This window comes from Ctenopharyngodon idella, chromosome 1 (assembly GCF_019924925.1).
Source record: "Ctenopharyngodon idella isolate HZGC_01 chromosome 1, HZGC01, whole genome shotgun sequence".
In the NCBI taxonomy this organism is placed as follows: domain Eukaryota; kingdom Metazoa; phylum Chordata; class Actinopteri; order Cypriniformes; family Xenocyprididae; genus Ctenopharyngodon; species Ctenopharyngodon idella.
In genome coordinates this window covers 21,180,269-21,204,039 of record NC_067220.1, presented here as the reverse complement: position 1 = coordinate 21,204,039, position 23,771 = coordinate 21,180,269, and the positions used below count along the sequence as shown (strand labels likewise).

Below are 23,771 nucleotides of genomic sequence, written 5' to 3'. Positions count from 1 at the left end.
TTCAAACTATATTTAAACATTAAACTTTATTTCAGTTAATTTTATTTTAAATTAATTTTTAAAAATGGTTTTAGTTGATGATAATCATGATTGAAACTCAGAATTAGGTCCAAATAATTTGTCAGTAATAAATCACATGCAATAGCTTGTGTGTCCGCCAGAGGTCATTATAGCTCAGTTGGGATAACACACCTGATTCAGTTTATCAGCTCTTTAGTAGCTTTAAAGGGTGGTATAATGTAAAATAAGTCTCTGATGTCCCCAGAGTGTGTATGTGAAGTATTAGCTCAAAATAAATGTCACTTTTTTAGGGTGAGCAAAAACGCTCCGTTTTTGTGTGTGTCCCTTTAAATGCAAATGAGCTGCTGCTCCCACGAAGAGAGCGGAGTTTCAAGAGCTTGTGTTAGCAGCGCCGATTACATCACGAAGACTCACTGAAAATGTCAAACTGTTCAGCCTTTTATGTTCAAACCATAGACTGTGGTTCAAACCGAAGTCGGACAATGATGGAGACACTCAAGAAGTGACAACATGTAGAATGCAACAGGACGTTTCTGAACGGTTAATTGCTTAATTTATGTAGCTGATGTGGGATATTTTCAGTCACGTGACTGTCGCGGAGCAACCATATAACTGCAGCACAAGCCTGTCAACTTCCCATCTTAAAAACAAAAATATATGAACAAGATGCAAGTTTTGGGCACTTGTGATCCATATACCGCACCTGCAGTGATTTCAATCACTAAAAACAGCGGGGCGATTTTTTAAAAGGTAACGTGAAAAACACTAGGGTGGGTTGTACCAAAGTCCCTTTAAAACTGAAGTGCATTATGGGTGTCGCCGCCATTTGTAAAGTATCCAAACAATCTCTGTGCAGTTGTAGTTGTTTTTTCGTTGGCTGCTTTTCATTGTTAAAAAAAAAAAAAAAAAAAAAAAGCTGCAGTAATAATATGTCCCACGATAGAAAATGTCAAAAACTTTACTACGAGACAAGAGTTAGTCGGTTTCCTACTTGAAAAAAGGCTGTACGGAGAGTATGTAGAGGCAATAACAGGCGAATCGCATGGGTTGCAGCGGTGAGACGCAAAATATTACTTTCGTCAAGATATCTCCATTCTTGTATGCTTGCTCTCTACGTTTTCACAAAGGTAAGTTAGAGATTTCTGTTTTCTAAAGTAGCAAACGTTATATCAACGCATTGTTTTGGATTGTATGTTCTATGAAACAACAATCAATTTAAACTGAATCCCTTTACTTAAATATGTCTATATATATTTTTTTTAATTCTTAATTTTGCTCAGGCTTTTTCCTTTATATATTTTTATTTTATATACTTAGGTACGACATTTTTGCTCCGTATCTATATAAGTTACTGATTATAATTTTCTGTCTACTTTTTACAGCTGTGGTCCTATGTTATGTTATGTATGTTATGTTATGTAGCTAAAAACCTTTTCATTTCATTGCAGGTCAACCTGCTTAAAGATTATGGAGACTGACCCCAACTGGACATCATCCCTCCCCACATTAGGGCCACATCAGCATTAAACACACGGGCTGTGTCCGAAATCGCCCCCTATACCCTTAAATAGGGCACTATTTGAAGGGACAGCCATTTGTAGTGGTGGACGATGTTGAGTGCACTCATTCAAACCCACAATGCACTGCAATAACGAGTGTACAACCGATCCACGCTCAACGGCTAGAGAATACCCATAATGCACTGTGAGAGTCGCGTGCTGAATGAATTCCCGCGTCTCGCCAGGAGATAGCGCCCGCAGCTGAATCAATCATCCATTCATTTTCCAAACCGTGCTGGTCCAGCATTATCATGCAGGTATAAATTCCTTTTTAATTGATCATTAAATCGTTTAATTAAGGTTTGTACATGCTAGTTTTAATGGCAGAGTTTAACATAAATATGTATTACTACTGGAGCTGCCAGTTTGCTACATTTCAAATGATTATTAAACAGCAAACACAAACTATGCGAAATCGGCAGCCCTTCCGGCGCACTCGGTGTCCGAATTCACTCACTCGTTTCATTTACTCCTTCAAGTGGACTAATGTAGGGAATAGTGAATGAGGGTATAGGGGGCGATTTCGAAAACAGCAAGGGTGTGTATAAATCAGCTCCCTAGTTCAGGGGCCTATACCATGATGGTAGTTGAACAAACTCAGTGTTCTAGGATTAGTTTCGAGTTGACAAAACCAAACCACTCCAATCCGGCTTTGTTGGTACCATGACGCTGATCATCAACTTTGCCAACTCAGACTTTGATCCTGAGTTTGTGGAGCGCACACGAATGCGTGACATCAGTGGTGAACAGCCAATCACATGCCTTGCAACAGAGAGAAACTCTGATTCACTTCTCGCGAGAGAGCCAGCGTGATTCAAAACTCTTTTGCTGAAGGTTAAGAGATTGAAGAAAATGAAGAATTTAAACGCATTTACGCTAAAGAAAATACTTGTCCATGGAAGAGGAAAAATAAAAGAAATGATCTTGCTCTATCGGTGCAAGTGAAACTTGTGAAGTTAGTTTATATAGTTTTTTGATAATATATAGCAATAGAGACTCAAACATGTAAGGTCCCATGTAGTCATTTTTAAAGAGTTATCTATTTATTCTACAGCTTATTTATATTACATATGATCTGTATATATTAATATTCATTTAAACTAAATGCTTAACTGTTAAACTAAAATTGCTTGTGTGTAATGGATTAATAATATAGATCATATAATAATTATATAAATCATAAAATAATTCTAATTATCATTAAAGCCAGACAATTTCATCTTTAAATATTTGTTTTTACTATATAGTGACCTTTAATTTGGAGGAAGTGAAACAGGGGCGTGACTTTATTGCGTTGGATGTGTCAGTATCACTTTGCTCACATTAAATGGTCCAATTTCGGTTTGAGATCTCTTATCCAGAACATAACCTGCCCCGGAGCAGGTTAGCTGTGGAGCGTAAGTTACTATGGCGATGAACACCAATAAAAGCCAAGTCACTTTCATGGTACCTAAAACCCAGGATTGGTGCAAACTAATCTGAAACTTACCTGGCTAGCCAGTGAATCCGGCTTCGTGGTACAGGCTCCAGTAGCTAGGGCACTGATCAGGACTGTGTCAGTCGCAAAATTTGTGTACACAATATACCGATTCAAGAGCTCAGAGCTGATTGAGATGCACACACAGACACTAAGTAAGGAAAAACAGTGCAGTCAGCTGACACTAATGGTCCATCAGGCTGGAGAAAGTGATCGGCTTCACACTGAGAAGATGCAGGAGGCTGGAGGAGATGGTGATCTGCATGTGCAGAAGTAAACTAAAAGCTGCAGGATGTCTGGTGTTTGTTTTGGAGATGATGATGATGATGATGATGTACTATACAGGTCTGCCAAATCTGGGATCATTAATGGCGTTATTACAACTTTTTTTTTTTTTTTTTTTTTGTGCCTCTGATTCCAGACGCAACGAACATTCACAATACAAATACAAATTTCAAATGCTTCTGTGAACCTTAATGTACCTCAGATTTGACCTGTCTGCACAACACTTATCTCTCATGTTTCCCCAAAGACTATGCAGAACATTCAATGAAATGGTGTCATATCTATATGCAAACCTGAAGCTTTCAGCTGTATGGGCAGACAGATGATTTGCACAGAAATCCCTTTGTTTGAATAGAGTAGCAGAGATTATTTTCACAGAGAAACTATACAATCTGACAGCGCATGCTTGAATTTTTTGTAGAATTGTAGTGTAGAAATGTGCTGATGTATTGCACCTAGAATACTATATATAATTTTGTGCTGATGCTTTATCCAGCCTTGCATGAACAATAAAGGATGTATAATTACATTTTTCAAAATATTGTTTGTCTTCTTGTAATCAACATTTCAACAGCCAAATTAAGTATGCAAACCAAATGTTGTACACACAGGGTGATTTGTATATTTATTTTATTTTATGAATTCACAGGTATATGCACTTATAGCGTTAACAAGATAATTAATAATATCCACGATCCGTAAACCAGATATTTAACTTAGCCATGAATGAGGATGGATGCAGTGATGTTATAAAATCATGGCGGAATAAAAATATATATACATTTTTTACATTTTAAGATATTTTAATCAGAAATGAAATGGCTGTATTGGCCTTTGGACGGTTAAACCGAATGAACTTTTGACACTTCAAAATCTTTAAAATGCCTTTATTTGTAGCAAAATATAATTAAAACCGTTTGGATTCAATAAAAGAGATTTAGTTCCTTACATACTTTGAATGTCATATCTTTGTTTTTATTACTATTAAGGCCTTTGGACAAAAAAATGACCCGTCACATCATTGAACCAGACAACACCGAGGTAGATGGAGGACAATAATTTACAAATTATTTTGGTTCTAAAGGTATAATATACCAGAATGTACTATAATAAAATACACTATTAAATTCTACATACATTTATGATGATGACTTGTTTATTGGAACAATGTTTATTGTGTTATACATTGGCTTGTGTACTTAAAGGGATAGTTGATGCCGGAAATGACCTCTTGCACTCATTGACGTATACGTGCGAGAGATCACTTCCGGCATCAGAGCATGTTTTCAGACCTCATACACCGGATGCTCAAGGCAGTTGGACATAGTGGTGTATTAGAGGTAAAAAAATATAAATATTGTTCGGTTTCTCGCATAAACCGATCGTTTCATGTCTTAGGAGATCAATGTGTCGTCACGAGCTGCAGGATTTAATTTGGATTTGTCTGTGCATGTTTTGTTTTTTTAACTCTTATAGATGAAGTTCCCATTGACATGCATTTTACGACTGACAGACCGCAACGGTTGGAGTTAAAAATCATCATTTGTGTTCTACTGAAGAAACAAAGTCACCTACATCTTGGATGCCCTGGGGGTAAGCAGATAAACATCAAATTTTCATTTTTGGGTGAACTATCCCTTTAATGCAATAAAGAAAAAATGCATGAAAAAAGGGGTAGTATTACATAATTCAAAATTCTTCCTGATCACAACACTAAACCATCCTTAATCAGGCACTTACGATACAGTTAACATGACATCATCATCATCATTACAACAGACCTTACCTCTGCTGTTACTACTGTGTTGTCGCAGTCCTTCGTTCGGAATGTAAATAAATCCTGCACCCAGTCATTAGTGAAATGTCCGTGGGCTTTGAAGGATTTATAGTTTTTAAATTGTTCACTAGTATATGCGCTTATACCATAAACAGGATAGTTTAAAATATTTAAGTATGATGATTTAGGTAGCAATGCGGGGTCAGCACTCCAACTTACTGCAGTCAGCTCGTACAGATCTATGTTATGAATGGATGACAATTTCTCCAAATAACGGTCCCTGGCATCTTTGGTGAGTTTATCGCAATATGACTTTTTCACAGTTTTCTTGTGCTTCTCCATTTTTGCGAGTTATTTACTTGTTATCTCTACTCTTGTAGTGTCTTTCATTCTCACAGTCAGCAGGGATACCACAAATATGGCGCCGCGGTGAAGTCACACACAACAAAATCACGTGACTGACAAAGACCGTATCGGTAATCCAACAGTCCCCATTGACTTTATATAGCGTGAGGCTGCCTCTTTGTCATTTCTGGCTTAAAACAAAAAACAGAACAATGTCTAAAAGCTGCTAAATGACAAGGTGTACAGCAAACAAGCCAAAAAACCCAGAACTAAGTTTTTATAAGATGTCGACCCCAAAAAACGAATGTTTAAGGACACAAAAGTGGATACAGGCAGTGAGACAGAGCGCAGCGGGTCATATTACTATAAGAAATGCATTGGCGACAGGTGAAATAATTCTTTGACATGGTTAAAAATAATTAATGTTTTTTTTTTCTTTGTTTGTTTAGCATAACCTGTCGCCAATTACGTTCCCCTCCAATTTATTTCTTATAGTAATATGACCCATTGTAATACGTTTTTTTAGCTTGTTAGCTGTACACCATGTCACATAGCAGCTTTTAGACATTGTTCTGTTTTTTGTAATAAGTCAGAAATGACAAGGAGGCAGCCTCACGCAATACAAAGTCAATGGAGACGGTTGGATTGTTTTCCCCCCCGGTGGGCATGGTTTTCCGATTATACTATGCGCTCTGTCTCTATAAGACCTTATTTACCAGAGAAACAAGCGCGCCGCCATCTTTAGAATATTGTCTTTGAACTTCCGTTTTTGCGGTAGCCCTGTATATTTCTATGGCATTGCTGTTGAATAATAATTAGCTGGTGAAGTGGATTTACCTGTTGTAGAGTTAATGAAAGTTATCATGAGCATTGTTATGTTTAAAGCAGATGTCTTAACAAATGTCTGAGCAGTTCATTCATAAATACGTAAGATCGCTGTGGAAATACAAACCGGAAGTCAAAAGACAACGAGCACAGCGCTGAAAAGGGTTGGAGCTACATAAGGTCTATAGGCGGAGGGTGAACCGACGCCAGGCTAAAGAATCCTTAGTGCAACCCACCCTTAAAGTGTCTTAGGGTGCGTTCACACTTGTAGTTCGGTTTGTTTGGTTCATTTGCTCCGGACCAAAAAAGAAAAACATTTAGTCCTGGTCCGATTAGCGTTCAGATTGGCAATTTTATCACCGAACCAAAAGATACCGAACCTAAAGGCATAGGGATACATTCACAACCTGATTGGTCGGATTTTATGACATATTGCCTATTTTGAGACGGAACTTGCCGAACATCCTAAACAATGCTGTGTGCTGAGGTAAATGCGCTCGTTGTATGTGTGTAGCCTGCATATGATGGTATTTTGGCCAGCTGGGAACTCATGAAGAGCTTATAAAATGTGTAAAGGAGTCAAAACAGCGGCGGGAATCCATCCGTCACACATACAAACGATCTGCTGCGTGGAGACGCGCGTCTGATGCCTGTGATGGGCAAACTTGCGACTATGATGAGAAAAAAAAAAAGATTCTGTCATTTTTAGGGTCTCATCTTCCTGTTTTTGGTTCGTTTACATGTCTTTGGTCCATGTTGTGTTCATATATCATTCGAACCGCACCAGAGTTCGTTTGGAAGCGGACCGAGACCCATCTTGTCAGCGGTCTCGGTCCGCTTGTTTGGTGTGCACCAGGGTTCGGATGGCAGCGTTCACACATGTTCAAATGAACCGCACTAAAACAGAGCAATCGCACCAGGGTTCGTTTTAATCTAACCAAACATGCAAGTGTGAACGCACCCTTAATGTACTAAAACAGTGATATTAAAAGATCAAATTCAGTTTAACCCTTTTTGATAATGCATACTATATACAGGAGACCAGATGAGCCCAGAGTATAAACTCAACGCGTTTTCTTTATAATGGTTTTCGATGGAAAAAAACGCTTAACGAGAAACCTTGTGTTGCATTAATATTCTGTGTTTATTTGTTTGCCTGTACAAAGTATGCATAATCAATAAGGTGTATATTGAATTTGGTCTTTTAATATCACTGTCTTACTACATTAGATCTTACTACAAACCTGGTAAAAATGACTGGCGGGCAATGGAGGAAAGCATTGTTTTGCCCGCCAGGGGGGCGTTCCCCTCAGGGCGTGACGTCACGTGAAAACTATCAAGTGCAATAACATGGCCTCACCCCTTTGTTGCATGTTCTCGGGGGCAGGGTTTATGTAAATTTTTGGGTTAGTGATGTCACCAACCCGGGAAGAAGCTTGTTGTAGTCCCTACCAGCCGTTTGTTGTAGTCCTTAAACAGAGAATTCTTTAAAAGAAAATATCTCCCTTTGCTTTGAACTTTGAGCATCGTAACTTTGCAGATGTTAGTTGCGTCCCATATGACGCACTTATACACTATGTAATTATGCACTATGTACTCATCCATGTAGTGCGTGAATCGTATAAGGTTATTCTATCATTTAACAACAGAGTCCGATACCCCCTCCCCCGCTACGTAATTAAAGCTGCGACAGTTGAGTGCATGAAGTGTCCCACATTCCACACTTCGTTTTTTCAGTTAATTTAGTGCAAAGCCACTGGAAAGCAAGCCTGCAACCTTTAGCCAAAAAAACTTAGCGGCTAATGCTGACGCTTCGGCTCTGGCGGTATGCAGGGAAGGAGTTTTGAACGGCGGGCACTGATGTCACTGCCATTACACTATAGACCCTTTTCACATTTGCGGGTTTCTCAGAAGCGGAAGTCGTCATAGTTGGGTAAAATTCTATGGCAGTGAATGAGAGAATACATTAAATATATTTTTTTGTGTTCACATGTTCTCAAATAGCAAAAGAAAAACTCAACAACAGTGTTTTTACAACTTTCAAAAAGATGAAAAAAATAAAGAGAGATTGATAACGGCAGTCAGAAGAGAGAAAGATGTTAACTTTACCTTCACTCCCATAGCCTCTGTATTAGAAACACCCTCACAGCAGCGTTTACTATTTTTTTGTAATTTGATGAAATGGTAATACAATATTAATTATAGTGTTATAAATGTACATACATTTAAAAAAAAAAAAAAAATGAAAATATAAAAAACTTTGCAAGATTTACGATGCTGATGACCGTTAAAACGCGTCATCACAGTCGGTGAAAAGGGTCCATAGGCTGAGAGGTGCCGCACATGATTAAGTTAGCTGTTACACTTTCTCCAATGGTAAGAGATACAGACCCTCTCATCTCCCTGTAATATACAATCTCTGTTTAGTGCATCATCCGGGTATTTAAAATGCACTTTTTCTTTTTGGAATTTTCTGTGTGCACCTGTTGTTTGTGCTCTAACAGCAACATTACATACCAACTAAAGTTAAAAAAGTGAAATCTATAATGATATATCTAATATTTTTCCCTATATTTTACGACAATTTTATGATTGCTTTATGTACTACAAACACTTGTGCATTAAGTCCTCAAACTCCTCATGGATTTTATACAATGTAAAAAAAAAAAGAACACAGAATAAGGCAGAAAATGCTGTACCTATCAAAAGTTTGGAAACATTACAATTAAAATAGGCTTATGTCTCTTCTGCTCACCAAGGCTGGATTTATTTAATCGAAAAAAGCAGTAAAAACGGTAATATAGTGAAAGAGTATTGCAATTTAAAATAGATGTTTTCTGTGTGAATATATTGTAAAATGTAATTTATTCCTGTGATCAAAGCTGAATTTTCAGCATCATTACTCCAGTCTTCAGTGTCACATGATCCTTCAGAAATCATTCTAATATGATGATTTGCTGCTCAAGAAACATTCATGATTATTATAAATGTTGAAAACAGTTGTGCTGCTTCATATTTTTATGGAAACCATAATACCATTCAAACATTTGTGGTAAGATTAAAAAAAAGAGATATTAGGCTAATACTTTTATTCATTAAGGGTGCATTAAATTTATCAAAGTGACAGTGACAATAAATGCAAATAAATGCTGTTTATTGAAATTTCTATTCATCAAAGAATCCAGAAAAAAATAAATGTATCATGGTTTCCACAAGCAAATCAGCATATTAGAATGATTTCTGAAGGATCATGTGACACTGAAGACTGGAGTAATGATGCTGAAAACTCACAGGAATAAATTACATTTTAAAGTATATTCACATAGAAAACAGCTAGCTATTTTAATTTGTAATAACATTTCGCAATATTACTGTTTTTACTGTATTTTTTGATTAAGTAAATGCAGCCTTGGCGAGCATAAGAGACTTCTTTCAAAAACATTAAAAGGTTGTCAATTAGCACTTCATTATTCATATACTTTGTCAATTAATACCTTGAGATGGCTTGAAAAGCACACATAATAATCCATATCTTGTCGCATTGGCGTGTTTATTGTCTTCACGTTTCATCAGTCAATACGTTTCTGCATTTTATAGAGTGGTGCAGGTATGACGTCACTTTGTAGGCCAACCCGGAAGTTAGTGGCGCACGGGTTCCCTCGATCGAAAGCCTATGCATTTTTCCCATAGACTTTTGGAAAATCGCAGAAAATAAGCTCTGTGTTTAACAAAGGGTTATGATACTTACACGTTTTGTCCATCAAGATAATTTTCACAGATAAACATAACTTTTATGAAGTTTGAAGCCTAAATGCAGTCGCCAGAAGTAAAAAGCTAAAGGTAGGCTATAAACGAACTACACCACGGTCGCTCGACTTCAACGTCACCATCACTAAGCTTCCGACTACTCTTTCAGTTTTTATCTAAAAACATTTTCCCAGCACGTTTGAGTTAGAATAGTTTATAAGAGTACAATTATGAGCATAATGAGGCTGTAAAAGCAGACTGAGCTTACCTTTTCGCTGTGATGATGTTTAATGTCCTTGACTGCCTGTGTAGTCCCATTTAGCCACTTGTTAGCAACTGCCTTTTTCAAGACACATAACAGCTTAAAAAAATCACAAGTGGGGTAATACAGAGGCATTTTATGTCGTAGAATAAAACGTGAAACTGTCTTGAGCTTGCGTTCACCAAAATCCCATTCAAAAAACCCATTGACTTCGGGGCGATGGAACCGGCAGTGCTAAAATGCTAACTCACTGGCCTACAAAGTGATGTCATACCTGCACCACTCTATTTAGCTGCTGCTAGAGCGAATAGCTGAATTACTGCTATGAAACATTCTGTGAGAGAGCGCCCTCCAGCTTCCAGTATGAATAAAAAATATATTACACGAGAGTGAGCGCTCCATAATGTTTAGATCGCCTCATTTTTGTTAAGAATAAAACGGCAGGTCATGCAAAAAGTGCAGGGGATGAATTTATGTTTTATTAAAAGTGTGGGGGACATGTCCCCCCCGTCCCCTGCGTATTCTACACCCATTAACCACTACATTATTGAATTGGAGACAATTCATTCTGTTTTATGCACTAAGCATGAATGAGATGATCATAAAAAATCTGAACACTTGGTCTAGGTTTGATTTTGACTTTGGTGGGGACAAAAATCACCCGCCTTTATTTGTAGACATGGTAGCCAACATTCATAAAGGGAGTTTTTTTTTTTTTTTAATATATATATATATATAAATGTCAACATGCCCCTGACACAATAAATAACAATTGTGGGTATGTAAACCAACATTAAGTGCAAAATTGCCGTAACGCCGTGTTGGACAGCGGCGCGCTGGGACCTGCAGACGGAAGGCTGCATCAGTGTTGCCAACTTAGCGCCTTTTCAGACCCCTTTTGCGTCGTTTTTCTAAGAAAGCGCGTTGTGACGAATATAGCGATTTGTTAACCTGATCTAGCTTCCGAGACCCCCTGGTACTACCGCACGAGCGCAAGATCTTGCTTTCCTGCCGCAGACGCACCTCTCTGGTTCAGCAGCGCATTCAGTTGAGGATGTGCGCTCTGTCAGAGAACAAATAAAATAGATACTATTGCTTCTAACCTGAGTGATCATTTTATGTGTACATATAGCCAAAATCACAGCAAATGTCTTTCTTATGTGTATGGTGATTTTGTCAGACAACGTCTCGATTACAAATCAGGATTTTAGTGCTGGTTTAACATGTCAGGGCATCGCACACAGATTCTGCCAATCTCATGTTAATCTTGAGTACATCTAGAGTAACCATGCATCCTTCATATTGACCATCCGCTAAACCGAGTCTTTCCGAAAAAAGCCGAGCTCCTGGAGGCATTCCTGCCGTCAGTGCCGTGGGCGGAGCTAAAGAGTCACGAGTGCGTGCAGCTTTTGTGTAGAGATCGTCTGCTAGCTGCGACATCATTATGAATACAAAGGGAACAAAAACTTTCATGTTGTTTACATTTTATGCACTTGCGTGCCGATTGCCAACAAAACACAGACAACTGATGCAGTTTTACTCACCACCCACGATCTACAAATCCATTGCCGAACTGGGCCTTGTTTACAAAGTATTTGTCACCGAAATCCCGGGAACAAACAAACATACATGCACAACTCCGTTGCTGCCCCGGAAAAACAAACTTCATCCTGTTACCTTAACGCCGGGTTCTTTGGGAAGCTGACAAAGATAATCTTTCCCTCACAACTAAAAACACACTCCTTTGGTGACAGGAGCTGCGTCTCATTTCGGAGGCTGCGTCCTCCAGAGGTCACATTTGAAGGCTGTATACGTCATCAAGGATGTCATATATAAGAAAAGTAACCGTAATAAAATTGACTGATATTCATTGTGAGGTGTAAAATACTGTAATTTCTTTCTTACGTTGCAATCTAACGGTTATTTTTCTTAAATGAGACTGCCTCGATGATGTATGCAGCCTTCAAAGGGTGCAGCCCCTGAATTGGGACACAGCCATTGTTGAAAAATCTCTCGGCTTCTGTATCCCGAACGAAGCGCGTTGATGGCCGTGCTCTTGCTCTTGTTCTGGGTGGTGTGTGTGTGTGCACGCTTATCAGGGAGAAGTGCCTATACAAGGAATTCCGCTCTCGTTTGACATCATACAGGCCATGCTTGAAAAAAACTCTCAGAAACCGGAAGTAGTGTATTTGGCACATAAATACTCTGTCATACGTCCAACTCGTGTTTTGAAACTTTGGCCATGTTTAGCATGAGAATCCAAGTCTTTAACAGTGTAAATAAATCAGAATGCATGAAATAGCATTACACCCCCCCCTTTAAGCAGTTATTTTAAATTGCACACAATTTAATTTGAATCTGCTATAGCAACTTACCGCCCTCCATTGGTCAAACAAACCTTTGTTGCTCAGCTATAATGTGTCTTTCTTGTCACATTATATAGGTTATATTTCACTTTGTAGGTTTCAGGTAATGTTAATGTTGATAGTTTGAACACTGTAATGAACTAGTCATCTTAAATCAATTACATTTTGCGATGGTATTCTGTTATTGTGTCATTCTGAACAGGGGGTTTTAGTTCAATGAACAAATGGCCTCATTTGTGTTGTGTTCCAAGTAATTGGAAAGAGTTGTGAGTTTTGTGTCTAGGGATTTGAAAAATGACATCAATTTTCTGATATTAGTGTTAAAAAAAAAAAAAAAAAAAAAAAAAAAAAAAACAGGTTTAAAAATAATGAACGTTGACAGTTACCTTAATGTTAACCAATCCTTCACTACCCATTTTCTAATTGTATGATTTGTTGTAGCTGTATTTATGTTAAACTCTGCCATGAAAACTAACATGTACAAACCTTAATTAAACGATTTAATGATCAATTAAAAAGGAATTTATACCTGTATGATAATGCTGGACCAGCGCGGTTTGGAAAATGAATGGATGATTGATTCAGCTGCGGGCGCCATCTCCTGGCGAGACGCGGGAATTCATTCAGCACGCGACTCTCACAGTGCGTTGTTCCAGCATTGTTGTACACCCGTTATTGCAGTGCGCTATGGTTTCGGACACCACTACAAATGGCTGTCCCCTCAAACAGTGCCCTATTTAAGGGTATGGGGGCGATTTCGGACACAGCCAGGGTATCCGCGGGGCATTAAAAAGCATTAAAAGTCATTAAATGGATTTTGCGAAAATTAAGGCCTTAAATAGCATTAAAAAGCATTAAATTTTATTTCTACAGGCATTATTTTTTTTAGATAGTTTTGAAGAAAAATAATACTACCAGTTTATTTTGAATAAAGCCTAAATAATTAATAACTTTGATTTGCTGTCGCAAAATATGTACATTGGTGTGACACGCACACGGAACCAGTTTGGTAATTGCCTCCGGCCGGTGCAAAATTGCCGTAACGCCGTGTTGGACAGCGGCGCGCTGGGACCTGCAGACGGAAGGCTGCATCAGTGTTGCCAACTTAGCGCCTTTTCAGACCCCTTTTGCGTCGTTTTTCTAAGAAAGCGCGTTGTGACGAATATAGCGATTTGTTAACCTGATCTAGCTTCCGAGACCCCCTGGTACTACCGCACGAGCGCGAGATCTTGCTTTCCAGCCGCAGACGCACCTCTCTGGTTCAGCAGCGCATTCAGTTGAGGATGTGTGCTCTGTCAGAGAACAAATAAAATAGATACTATTGCTTCTAACCTGAGTGATCATTTTACGTGTACATATAGCCAAAATCACAGCAAATGTCTTTCTTATGTGTATGGTGATTTTGTCAGACAACGTCTCGATTACAAATCAGGATTTTAGTGCTGGTTTAACATGTCAGGGCTCGAATTTTACTTTCCCAACCGGACAAGGACCTGATTAAAACGTCAATACGAAAAAAACAAAAAACAAATAATAACAACAACAACAACAACAACAAAAAAACACAGCAACTTGGGAATCACCAAAACTCGAGTGACTGATTTTACATTTAGTGTTAGTGGCGATCGATAGTGGATAATAATGGGCTGTATGTAGGTTACTGACGATAACAAGGTTGCTCTGTTAAGGCTCGCGCAGCATCTGGAGGAGAAATGGAAACATGAGCGAAGCACACACAAAAAGAAACTTGGTTAAACATACTGCGGTAAAAATTCAAAATGTGGAGTGTGTATAACTTGATACTGGTAAGCAAAACTACACGACCAAGAATGCTGTTTTCCTAAATAGGCTACCATCACGATTAAAAACGTGACACTGATTTCATACAACATTTCAATTAACAAGTAGTTAATATTAAGCCACTTACATTTTAGAAGGAACAGTGACTGTTTTTGTTCTATTTTATCAGCGAAAATAGTTTCAAACAAAGATCACAGCAGAACCAAAGCGCAACACTCAGCCTTGTATTCATTACTGAATGATTCAGCGTTTTGAACGAATCGGACATTTGAATGAATGAATCAATGGCTGTGTCCGAAATCGCCCCCTATACCCTTAAATAGGGCACTGTTTGAGGGAACAGCCATTTGTAGTGGTGTCGGAAACCATGGACGATGTTGAGCGCACTCATTCAATCCCACAACGCACTGCAATAACGAGTGTACAACCGATCCACGCTCAACGGCTAGAGAATACCCATAATGCACTGTGAGAGTCGCGCGCTGAATGAATTCCCGCGTCTCGCCAGGAGATGGCGCCCGCAGCTGAATCAATCATCCATTCATTTTCCAAACCGCGCTGGTCCAGTATAATATTATACAGGTATAATTTCCTTTTTAATTGATCATTAAATCGTTTAATTAAGGTTTGTACATGCTAGTTTTCATGGCAGAGTTTAACATAAATATTTATTACTACTGGAGCTGCCAGTTTGCTACATTTCAAATGATTAAACAGCAAGCACAAATTTTGCGAAATCGGCAGCCCTTCCGGCGCACTCAGTGTCCGAATTCACTCACTCGTTTCATTCACTCCTTCAAGTGGACTATATTAGTGGAGTAATGTAGGGAATAGTGAATGAGGGTATAGGGGGCGATGTCGAACACAGCAAATGACTCACTCAATAAGACGGTTACTTGCCACCAACCTACTGGTGGTTTAGTTTAATTTTTAAAAGTATCATTTCACCCCCAACATTTCATATTTGTATTTTCAAAAAATATTTAAAACAATCCCATAACATTATTTAATGCAGTTGTAATCAATCAAAAATATGCAGATTTACATATGTCAAAGCTGCAGTATTCTGAAAGGATACTGCTTCAGAGCAAATTTATATTTCCACCACAAAAAAAATACAATTTTTTTCCGGACAAGCAACTGTTTTACTCGTACAAGTGAATGACCGATTTACGTGTGTCCACATGAGAAGGCTTAATGTCGAGCCCTGTATGTAATCTTAATGGGCCCCGTTTCAGTCACCATTTCATATTGAATGACAACAAAAACAGAAAAAATATTAAACAATTTTATTGGGAATTTGGCTGTATTAAAATATATTATGTGAGCAAAAAGGGTAGCACCAGAGAAGCAAACAAATGTTGGGCTGACACTTGGCAGAATGCGAATACAACAATGACATGATGAATTTTCTAATTGCCGTATGTCGTAATCTATTGACATTTAGCGACACACACACACATATATATATATATATGGCATTAAAAATTGGCATTAAAAAGCATTAAATTAGATTAGATGAAACCTGTAGAAACCCTGTAACACCTCTTCCAGCAGCAACCTAGTTTTCCCAAGAGGTCTCCCATCCAGGTACTAACCAGGCTCAACCCTGCTTAGCTTCAGTGGGCAACAACAAGTCTTGGGCTACAGGGTGATATGGCTGCTGCTGGACTAGAATTGATTTGGAGGCTGCCACGTTATTTGAATTGTTTCAATTATTTTGCTGTTTGCCAAGCCATTCTATATTGTGGTATAATACAATGTAAAGCATCAACATTTTATTACATTTCGATCAGAAGGATTTAGATTAGATTTAGAAAGAACTATCAAAGACTAATTAATATTTGAATCTGGGAAGATCTTGAGTGATCACAGCGACTCAGACAATTCAAATTAATAGCATATTGTATCATGTCTCCTTTTTAAGATTAGTGAGATTCATCTTTCGTTTGTTGTTTTTAGAGACAATTTGTGCCGTTTATCCTAGATGCTTTTCTCTACTGTGTATGTTGTGCCAAATAACACCGGATGAGGGAGCAGCAGCAAGGGAAACGAAGTAATGAGTGAACTATGTCGCCATCTGCTGGCATCATTGAGATTTTATTTTTTTATTATTATTATTATTTTTGTTTTGTTGAAAATCACTACCACAATGGCCTGTGCATCACTTATAAGTGTGGCAAACACATTTTATTATTTATATAGATAGTAAAGTTTTTTTTTTGTCATTCAGGTGCAGGATTGGACACCCCTGATGTAAGTGTTGAGGCTACATTAGCGTTACATACAGAGGAAACAAGCTTGTAGAGGGAGGGGACATCTTTATTCATTGATCAGTAAAACAATTTGCTCAATGAATGAGCAACGTCCTCTACAATAAACATCAGCATCATCATCATCCAAAGTCTACAATACCAATTTAGCAGCAACATGTTAACATGGGGGAAACAGAGTGGTAACAAAGTAGTATCATTTAGAAAAAAAAAGTCACAGTTTTTCTTTCTATCTGTATCATTAAAAAGGATTCGCAAGGAGGATATTTTAAAAAGAGGTTTATTGACGGCTATGGACGCTACTGTTACTTTTTGTTGAACTATGGCATGTGCTCTATACAGAATACATGGGGAGATTTTAACTATACATTTAAACTCTAATATAAAGCACGTCTGTGTCACCATACAAATTTTTAGGAGATTCGACAAAAATATACAATGTTTTCACTTCACATTTGAAGATTTATAACACCACTAGGTTTTTTTTTTTTTCCTTTTTTTTCTCTTTTTTTTATGGTAAATACAACAGTCCCATTGGTCAAACCAACCAAATCAAGGAGACACAACGTTAGTTATTCTACTCAGTAAGCTATGAGTGATTTAAATTGGTAAGAGGAATATAAATTAATATATATTAAGAAATTCCAACTGTAACTCCAGGGAAATGAAGGGCTATACCGAGTATAAGTAATGTGACGGTATTTTTGATACAATAAATACACGTGGTTTATAATGTGGTGTGTGTGTGTGTGTGTGCGCATGCTGGAAGAGATCATCTGTGTATACTTAGTGGGTTGGGTGTGTGTGTGTGTGAACAGGAGCAGCTATGATAGTGTGTGTTTGTGTGATACACTGTAAGGAAGTAGGAGGAGTGACCTCCACTCTCAGCGAATCCCCCTGCAGTCTCCATTGTGTTACTTTATCTCACCTTCACAAAGTCCAGGTGAAATGAGTTACGGCAGTCCAGAAAACCAAGTAAAAGAATGGCACAAAGAAAGACACAAAAAAGTGAAATGTGTCGTCAGGGTGTGTTTGCTTTCCATTCTGGTCTGAGGTGATTTTGCCAAAAAACAAAACAAATGTAATCAAAAATGTCACAGTACCTAAAATGATGGCAAAAAACAAAACAAAACAAAACAAAAAAACCTCTAAAATCTATTTTTTGTCTTTTTTTCTCCGCTTCATAATAAAAAATAGGTTTGTTCTTTATCTTACAGTAATCCATTATCTCCTTTGAAGGAAAAAACATTAGTCCAACACTGACAAAAAAGGCAAAACAGGGGACTTCAAACGAGGGGGGTGTGAGGATGTATTTCTTCTTTTTCATTTTTAGGATGGACATTTTGTGCAGCCACACTTGACGACCTTTTCCACCTCCTGTACAAAAGAGGATCCGTCTGTGCATTGGAAGGTGTATTTCCTGCGTTTGCTGCGGAGAGGGGCGCAGCAGGAGGTCCCGTCCCCACAGCTGCCCCGACACTCTAAACGGGAGACCTTCTCTGTGCTTTGGCACGCTGCGTAGCCCTGCTGCGTCTGATAGTGATCTCGGACCCGTTCCCCCCGACACGCCATCTCTACAGACAGAAAAAAAAATGATTGAGCACTATATTGCATATATAGTATATCGGTCATGATCTTTTCATGAATTTTTTACTGTGAAATTGAAAGGTAACTCCTAAGTAAATACAGTGTGAAAGCAGAAAAGGGAAGGAGAGAAACTGCAGGAATATGGGTTTCTTAAAGCTTGAGGTTTATTAGTGACTCAAGGAAGGAAGAAATTTAAGATGAACACTAACATGCATCCCTCACCTGGCGGACCTGAGTGGGGTCCACACCGCTTTCAGTAGCAGCTTGAAGGTTACAGGAAGTTTAAACACGAACGTTAGTAAAACAGCAACAATAACAACGCAGGATTAGCTCCTCACAAGGTTAGCATTTCAACAGCAAACGAAACAGAAGTTTAGCATGAAAGCACAACTTAACATACTGTGGAAGCATTAAAGACATTTTTAACATGCAAGCACAAGTTCCAGTACAGGTGAGTAAATCAGTATCTACCTGTCCTCATAGTTAAAATGAGACCATGCGTACTCTTATAAAATGTGAAATATGTGACCACAGGTACAAATATCTACAGTTTCCAGGTGACATGACTGCTAGTGGTGATAAAAGTGCTATGACTTTTGTTTCCTATTGAGAAAAATAAAGATTAGAGGAGAAGGTTATCGGTTAAAGACTTGAGTGTTTTCCTCAACATAAGCATAAGTTGTACAAAAGAGTAGTCTGAGACTCAGTAGACAGTTGTTGTTGTAGTCCTATTTTATGTTTATTTGATGACAAAGATTTAGATAGAGGTTTTTTGTGGAGCCTAGGGGCCTCATTTATAAAGCGTGCGTACGCACAGATTTGATCTTAGAGTGTGCGTACGCTTAAATCCACGCCAACGCTCATATTTATGAAAACGGTCTTTGACATGGAAAAGTGCTTAAAGCCATGTCAAGGTCTGAGCAGACATACACACTTTTCATTGTCAGATTACTGCAGGTTTTTGGAAATCTAAGCTATTCTTGCAGCTCGCTAAGGATTTGGTCGATGACTGTTGATCTTTTATATGTAAATGACATTAATTAGGTGCGTTTACAACGTGGGGAACTGAAACCATTCAGCTGCACACAAGTTCAAGATTATTTGCGATTTATATATTTCACATCTGAAAGAGAGGCGTACGCTTGTTTTCTGTGTGTACGTTCATTCTATGAATCACACGTACGCACATCTGAGAAATGATCGTAAGATCAAATTTAGGACGATTTCTGTGCAACATTTTATACATGAGGCCCAAGGTCATGGGTTTGAACCCGAGGATCCACAAATTGAGTCGTTTAAAAGGTTAGTTCCCCCAAAAATAAAAATTCTGTCATTAATTACCCTCATGTCGTTCCAAACCCGTAAGACCTTTGTTCATCTTCGGAACACAAATTAAGATATTTTTGATAAAATCTGATGGCTCAGTGAGGCCTCCATTGACAGCAATCATCACTAGATTTTGTTGAATAAAGTCATGATTTTGTTTTTTTGGCGCACAAAAAGTATTCTCGTCACTTAACAATAAGGTTGAACCACTCTAGTCACATGAACTGTTTTAAAAATATGCCTTTAGTACATTTCTGGGCATTTGAAAGTCTAAATGAACTTGCTGGGAATGCAGGCCTCACTGAGCCATCGGATTTTATCAAAAATATCTTAATTTGTGTTCTGAAGATGAACGAAGGTCTTACGGGTGTGGAACAACATGAGGGTGAGTAATTAATGACAGAATTTTCATTTTTGGGTGAACTAACCCTTTAAATGCACTGTAAGTGCCATAAATGATTTAAAAAATTCTATAGTCTCTTAAGAGTTTTCTAATTAAAATTCAATTTGTAATCCAATTTTAGGGTTTGGCGTAAGGCTAGGGATACACAATATTACAATACTGGCCAAAACCAATAAGCTTATAATTATATACAAGTCTATCATATAGCCTATTAAATATTATTATCAGCTTATAATATAATATTTTCAGCCTATTATATAATATATTATGGCCAATAACTGATAAATGGCCGCTATTAAGATTCTATACTATGTTGTCAAAAAAATAAAACACTAAAATGGTCGTAGTGATTTTAGCCATCAATGTACATGTGCAGTATGAAAAATATTAATGTTTTTCCCCCGGTTTCACAGACAAGGCTTAAGTTAGTCCCAGACTAAAATGCATGTTTGAGCTGTTTGAACTGAAAGTAACTTGCACTGAGAAATCTTAAAATATGTCAGAGCCATTGTTTTGTCTCAAGATGCACACCAGTAATGTGTTATTCTAGAATACGAGAATAAAAGCTACTTAAATACCCTAATTGAACTAAGACCTAATCCTGGCTTAGGTTAAGCCCTGTCTGTGAAACCGGGCCTTTAAAGATTAATGTTAAGTGAGCAATAGATGACGGGAAAGGTAATCAAAAATTAAAAATAGAGGAAATGAGCATGAGCACAATTAAACATCCAATATCGACCAATACCGATGAATTTAAAAACATCACAAATAACCGATATGGTAGGCCTACTGACATAGTGTGCATTCCTAAGTAAGGCTTATGGAAAATACTTTACTGTTGCTTGATTTAAAAGTTAAAAATCTTTTCACCTTATTAAAGCCTTGGCTGTATTGGAGAAAATGAAATCACTTTCAATGTTACTTAGTGGACATTTCACTTGGAAACTGCAATAACTTGTAGCTCCGGCAATATTTTTCAAAAACGTACTGAATGCGATGTGAAATTTTTCTCATGAGATCGGGTTTCATTTAAAGGTTGTACCTCTATCACAGCTTTGCCCCGTGTAGCCGCTGTTGCACTCACAGTAGGCTTTTCCCAGCCCAGAGACGCGACAGCGCCCGTGTTTACATGCTATGAACTGACAGGGACTCAACTGCTCCTCTTCATCACACAATACACCAGCAAAGCCTGGATGACAGCGACAGCTGTACGAGTATGAGTTAATGGGCAAACAGGAGCCGTGGATACACCTGAGACAGACACACACACAAAAATGAGATCCACTCTTATATAATGTAACCAGTATGTGTGTGTGCATTTTTTTTGGTCTCTTACTTGTTCCCGTCACATGGGTTGTTGACCTGCTGGTCACACAGTGGGCCAGTCCATCCCGCCTCACACTCACAGCTGAAGGAGGATTGTCCGGTGGCATGGCACTGCCCATGAGCGCACACACTCCGCTGGCAGGGCTGGCAGCCGGGCACCACCCCCTCCTGCAGCAGGAACTGAGTGAGGTCCTGGAGCTGGTCATTAATGTAGAGGTTTCGGATACAGCCGTGGAAACTAGAGCCGTTCCTCCCAGAGCTCTGACGCAATGAGGCCAATCCAGACTGCTGAGGAATTCCTGAGAAAAGAGGAGCTTATTTTTTTATTTTATATGTAATAATTAGATTTTTTTTTAATTCTGGGAAGATCCAGAGTTAGAAGCAGTCCTAACCACGTTTCAAAGTGACAGCGGTGTTGTACATACCACCAAGATAAAGAGGAGCAGGGCTGGGTACTGGGCTGGGAATGTTGGCAGTGTTGATGGATTTGGGGCTTCCTCCATCAATGGAGAGAGACAGAGACTGATCCTTTGCCACCAGCTCCACTACATGAAAACTGCCATCATTTATCGTTTCAACACTAGGGAGAGAGCAGAAGTGAACAGTGAGGGTAATACCTGCAGACAGAGTTTTACTTGAGCTATTGGGCTGACATAACCAAGAGGAAGGCCTTAAAGGGGTCAGGAATTGAGAAATCAAATTTTCCTTGCTCTTTTGACATATAAAAGGTCATTGTACTATAAAAATATCCTGTAAGTTTCAGAACTCAAAACTTCCTCATTAGTCCAAAACCAGCTTTTATTGAAACCTAGCTCAGAAAATGATTTGTTTTGGATTTTGTCACATTATTACGTCATAGTGTGATGAAAGATTGGCTCTGCAGAAGATGATCAATGCCTACTTCTACATCATTGCCTCTTTAGCCACGCCCCCAGATTTGTGCATGTATTTGCATTTTTGGGGTAATGCTTTGGATTATCGGATACAGAAGAAAGCACATAGAGAACACTGCTTTTATTATTGTTTTGATCTAAGCCATTCACTGTAATCCTAAATAAAACTTCAGTGAGTGAGATCTTCTGTTTTGTCATCAATAAGAAATGACAACGTTTCATTTTATTTAAAACACAACACTGCAAATGACAATTCAATATTTACATTTTTCACTTTATCGAATAAGAAAAACTGTGAATAGCTTATAAGAACGAAAGTGTGACAAACAATGATACATTTATTCATAATTTATTCATAATAATTTAACTCCAAGTACTTAAATTTATTTGCCACAACCAAGACTTAAAAATCATATGTAATGCGGATAAATGTTTCACATTGTTGGCAAATGTTTCAACTATGTAACGAGATATTTATCAAAATCAGAAGTTTTCAAAACAATTCCACACATGTAATGGCGAGGATGTTGAAAATTATTTTAATATGCAATCAATCATAGCAGTGGGCGTTTACTACCAAGTCTTGAATGTGGCATGCCCGTCAAAACGTTTCAAAAGAGAGGGTCAAAAACAGGATAGAAAATAGCCTATTGCTTCTAAATTAGGATGTTTTTTGATGTAAAAATCTTGATAGCATTATAAACGGACCTCAGAACTTAAACGTTTTTTTTTTTTTTTTTTTTAAATGCACTTCATGACCCCTTTAAATTGATTAGACTTCAGAAAAAAGATTTTCTTCAGAAGAAAGATTTTTTCCTCATTACTGTTGAGAAAGGAAAGAAAAAAACAAGCTTTTTAGGTTTTGCTTAGACCAGAGGTCTTCAATAGGAGTCTGCGACCCTTTGCCAACTTCTCTTTGATCTCAGTCTAATTTCTGTGAAAAATGAAAATAACTCCAACCAAAGTTAAAGCTGAGTATAAAACGGCAGTTGCAATATTTTTTTATCAAGCATCACACACACATGTGCTGCTTAATATTTTTGTAGAAACTGATACATGTTTTTCAGGATTTGTTGGTGAATAAAAAGTTCAAAAGAGCAGCATGTATTTGAAATAGAAATCTTTTGTAACATTATAAATGTCTGTCACTATTATAAATTGAATGCATCCTCGCTGAATAAAAGTAAAATGTCTTTAAAAAAAATCTGACTGATCTTAAACTTTTGAATGGTATATGGAGTCTGGAGTAAATATAATGAGATGTATTGATAGATAACTCTAAATTTTGAGTTTTTTCCAGTGCTGTTGTAAAATATGGTATCTAAAACGTATATGTACCTGTAGATGGCAGATGGAGGGTATGATCCAGAGTCATAACTGACTCTCAGTCTGCCTCTGTAGAGCTCCACAGCGATGTGTTCATTATCTCCTTTATACAGCAACACTCCATTATCCTCATCTGTGGCGATCTATTATACGCATATAGACCACATGAGTGT

General features: G+C 38.0%; 1 protein-coding gene and 1 long non-coding RNA gene across 5 annotated transcripts in view; one reads left to right on the top strand and one right to left on the bottom strand.

The window, feature by feature from the left end:
* The first annotated feature begins 484 nt into the window (after positions 1-484).
* LOC127515556 (uncharacterized) lies at positions 485-5,123 on the top strand. The gene is made up of 3 exons (XR_007930842.1): positions 485-1,148; positions 1,470-1,837; positions 4,819-5,123. It is a non-coding gene; the product is annotated as an uncharacterized LOC127515556 (long non-coding RNA).
* Positions 5,124-16,765: 11,642 nt separating this feature from the next.
* slit2 (slit homolog 2 (Drosophila)) overlaps positions 16,766-23,771 on the bottom strand; it is an 84,913-nt gene continuing 77,907 nt past the window's right edge. For 3 of the 4 annotated variants that reach the window (XM_051899319.1, XM_051899336.1, XM_051899327.1), the window contains 5 exons: positions 23,611-23,741; positions 21,805-21,959; positions 21,390-21,678; positions 21,096-21,304; positions 16,766-18,311 (listed from right to left, as the gene is read on the bottom strand). In XM_051899319.1, the coding sequence (XP_051755279.1) occupies positions 18,067-18,311; positions 21,096-21,304; positions 21,390-21,678; positions 21,805-21,959; positions 23,611-23,741 (1,029 nt within the window). In that variant the 3' untranslated portion in view covers positions 16,766-18,066. Of the gene's footprint in view, positions 18,312-18,546; positions 18,588-21,095; positions 21,305-21,389; positions 21,679-21,804; positions 21,960-23,610; positions 23,742-23,771 lie in introns of all 4 variants that reach the window. The other variant, XM_051899342.1, reaches the window with a different exon arrangement.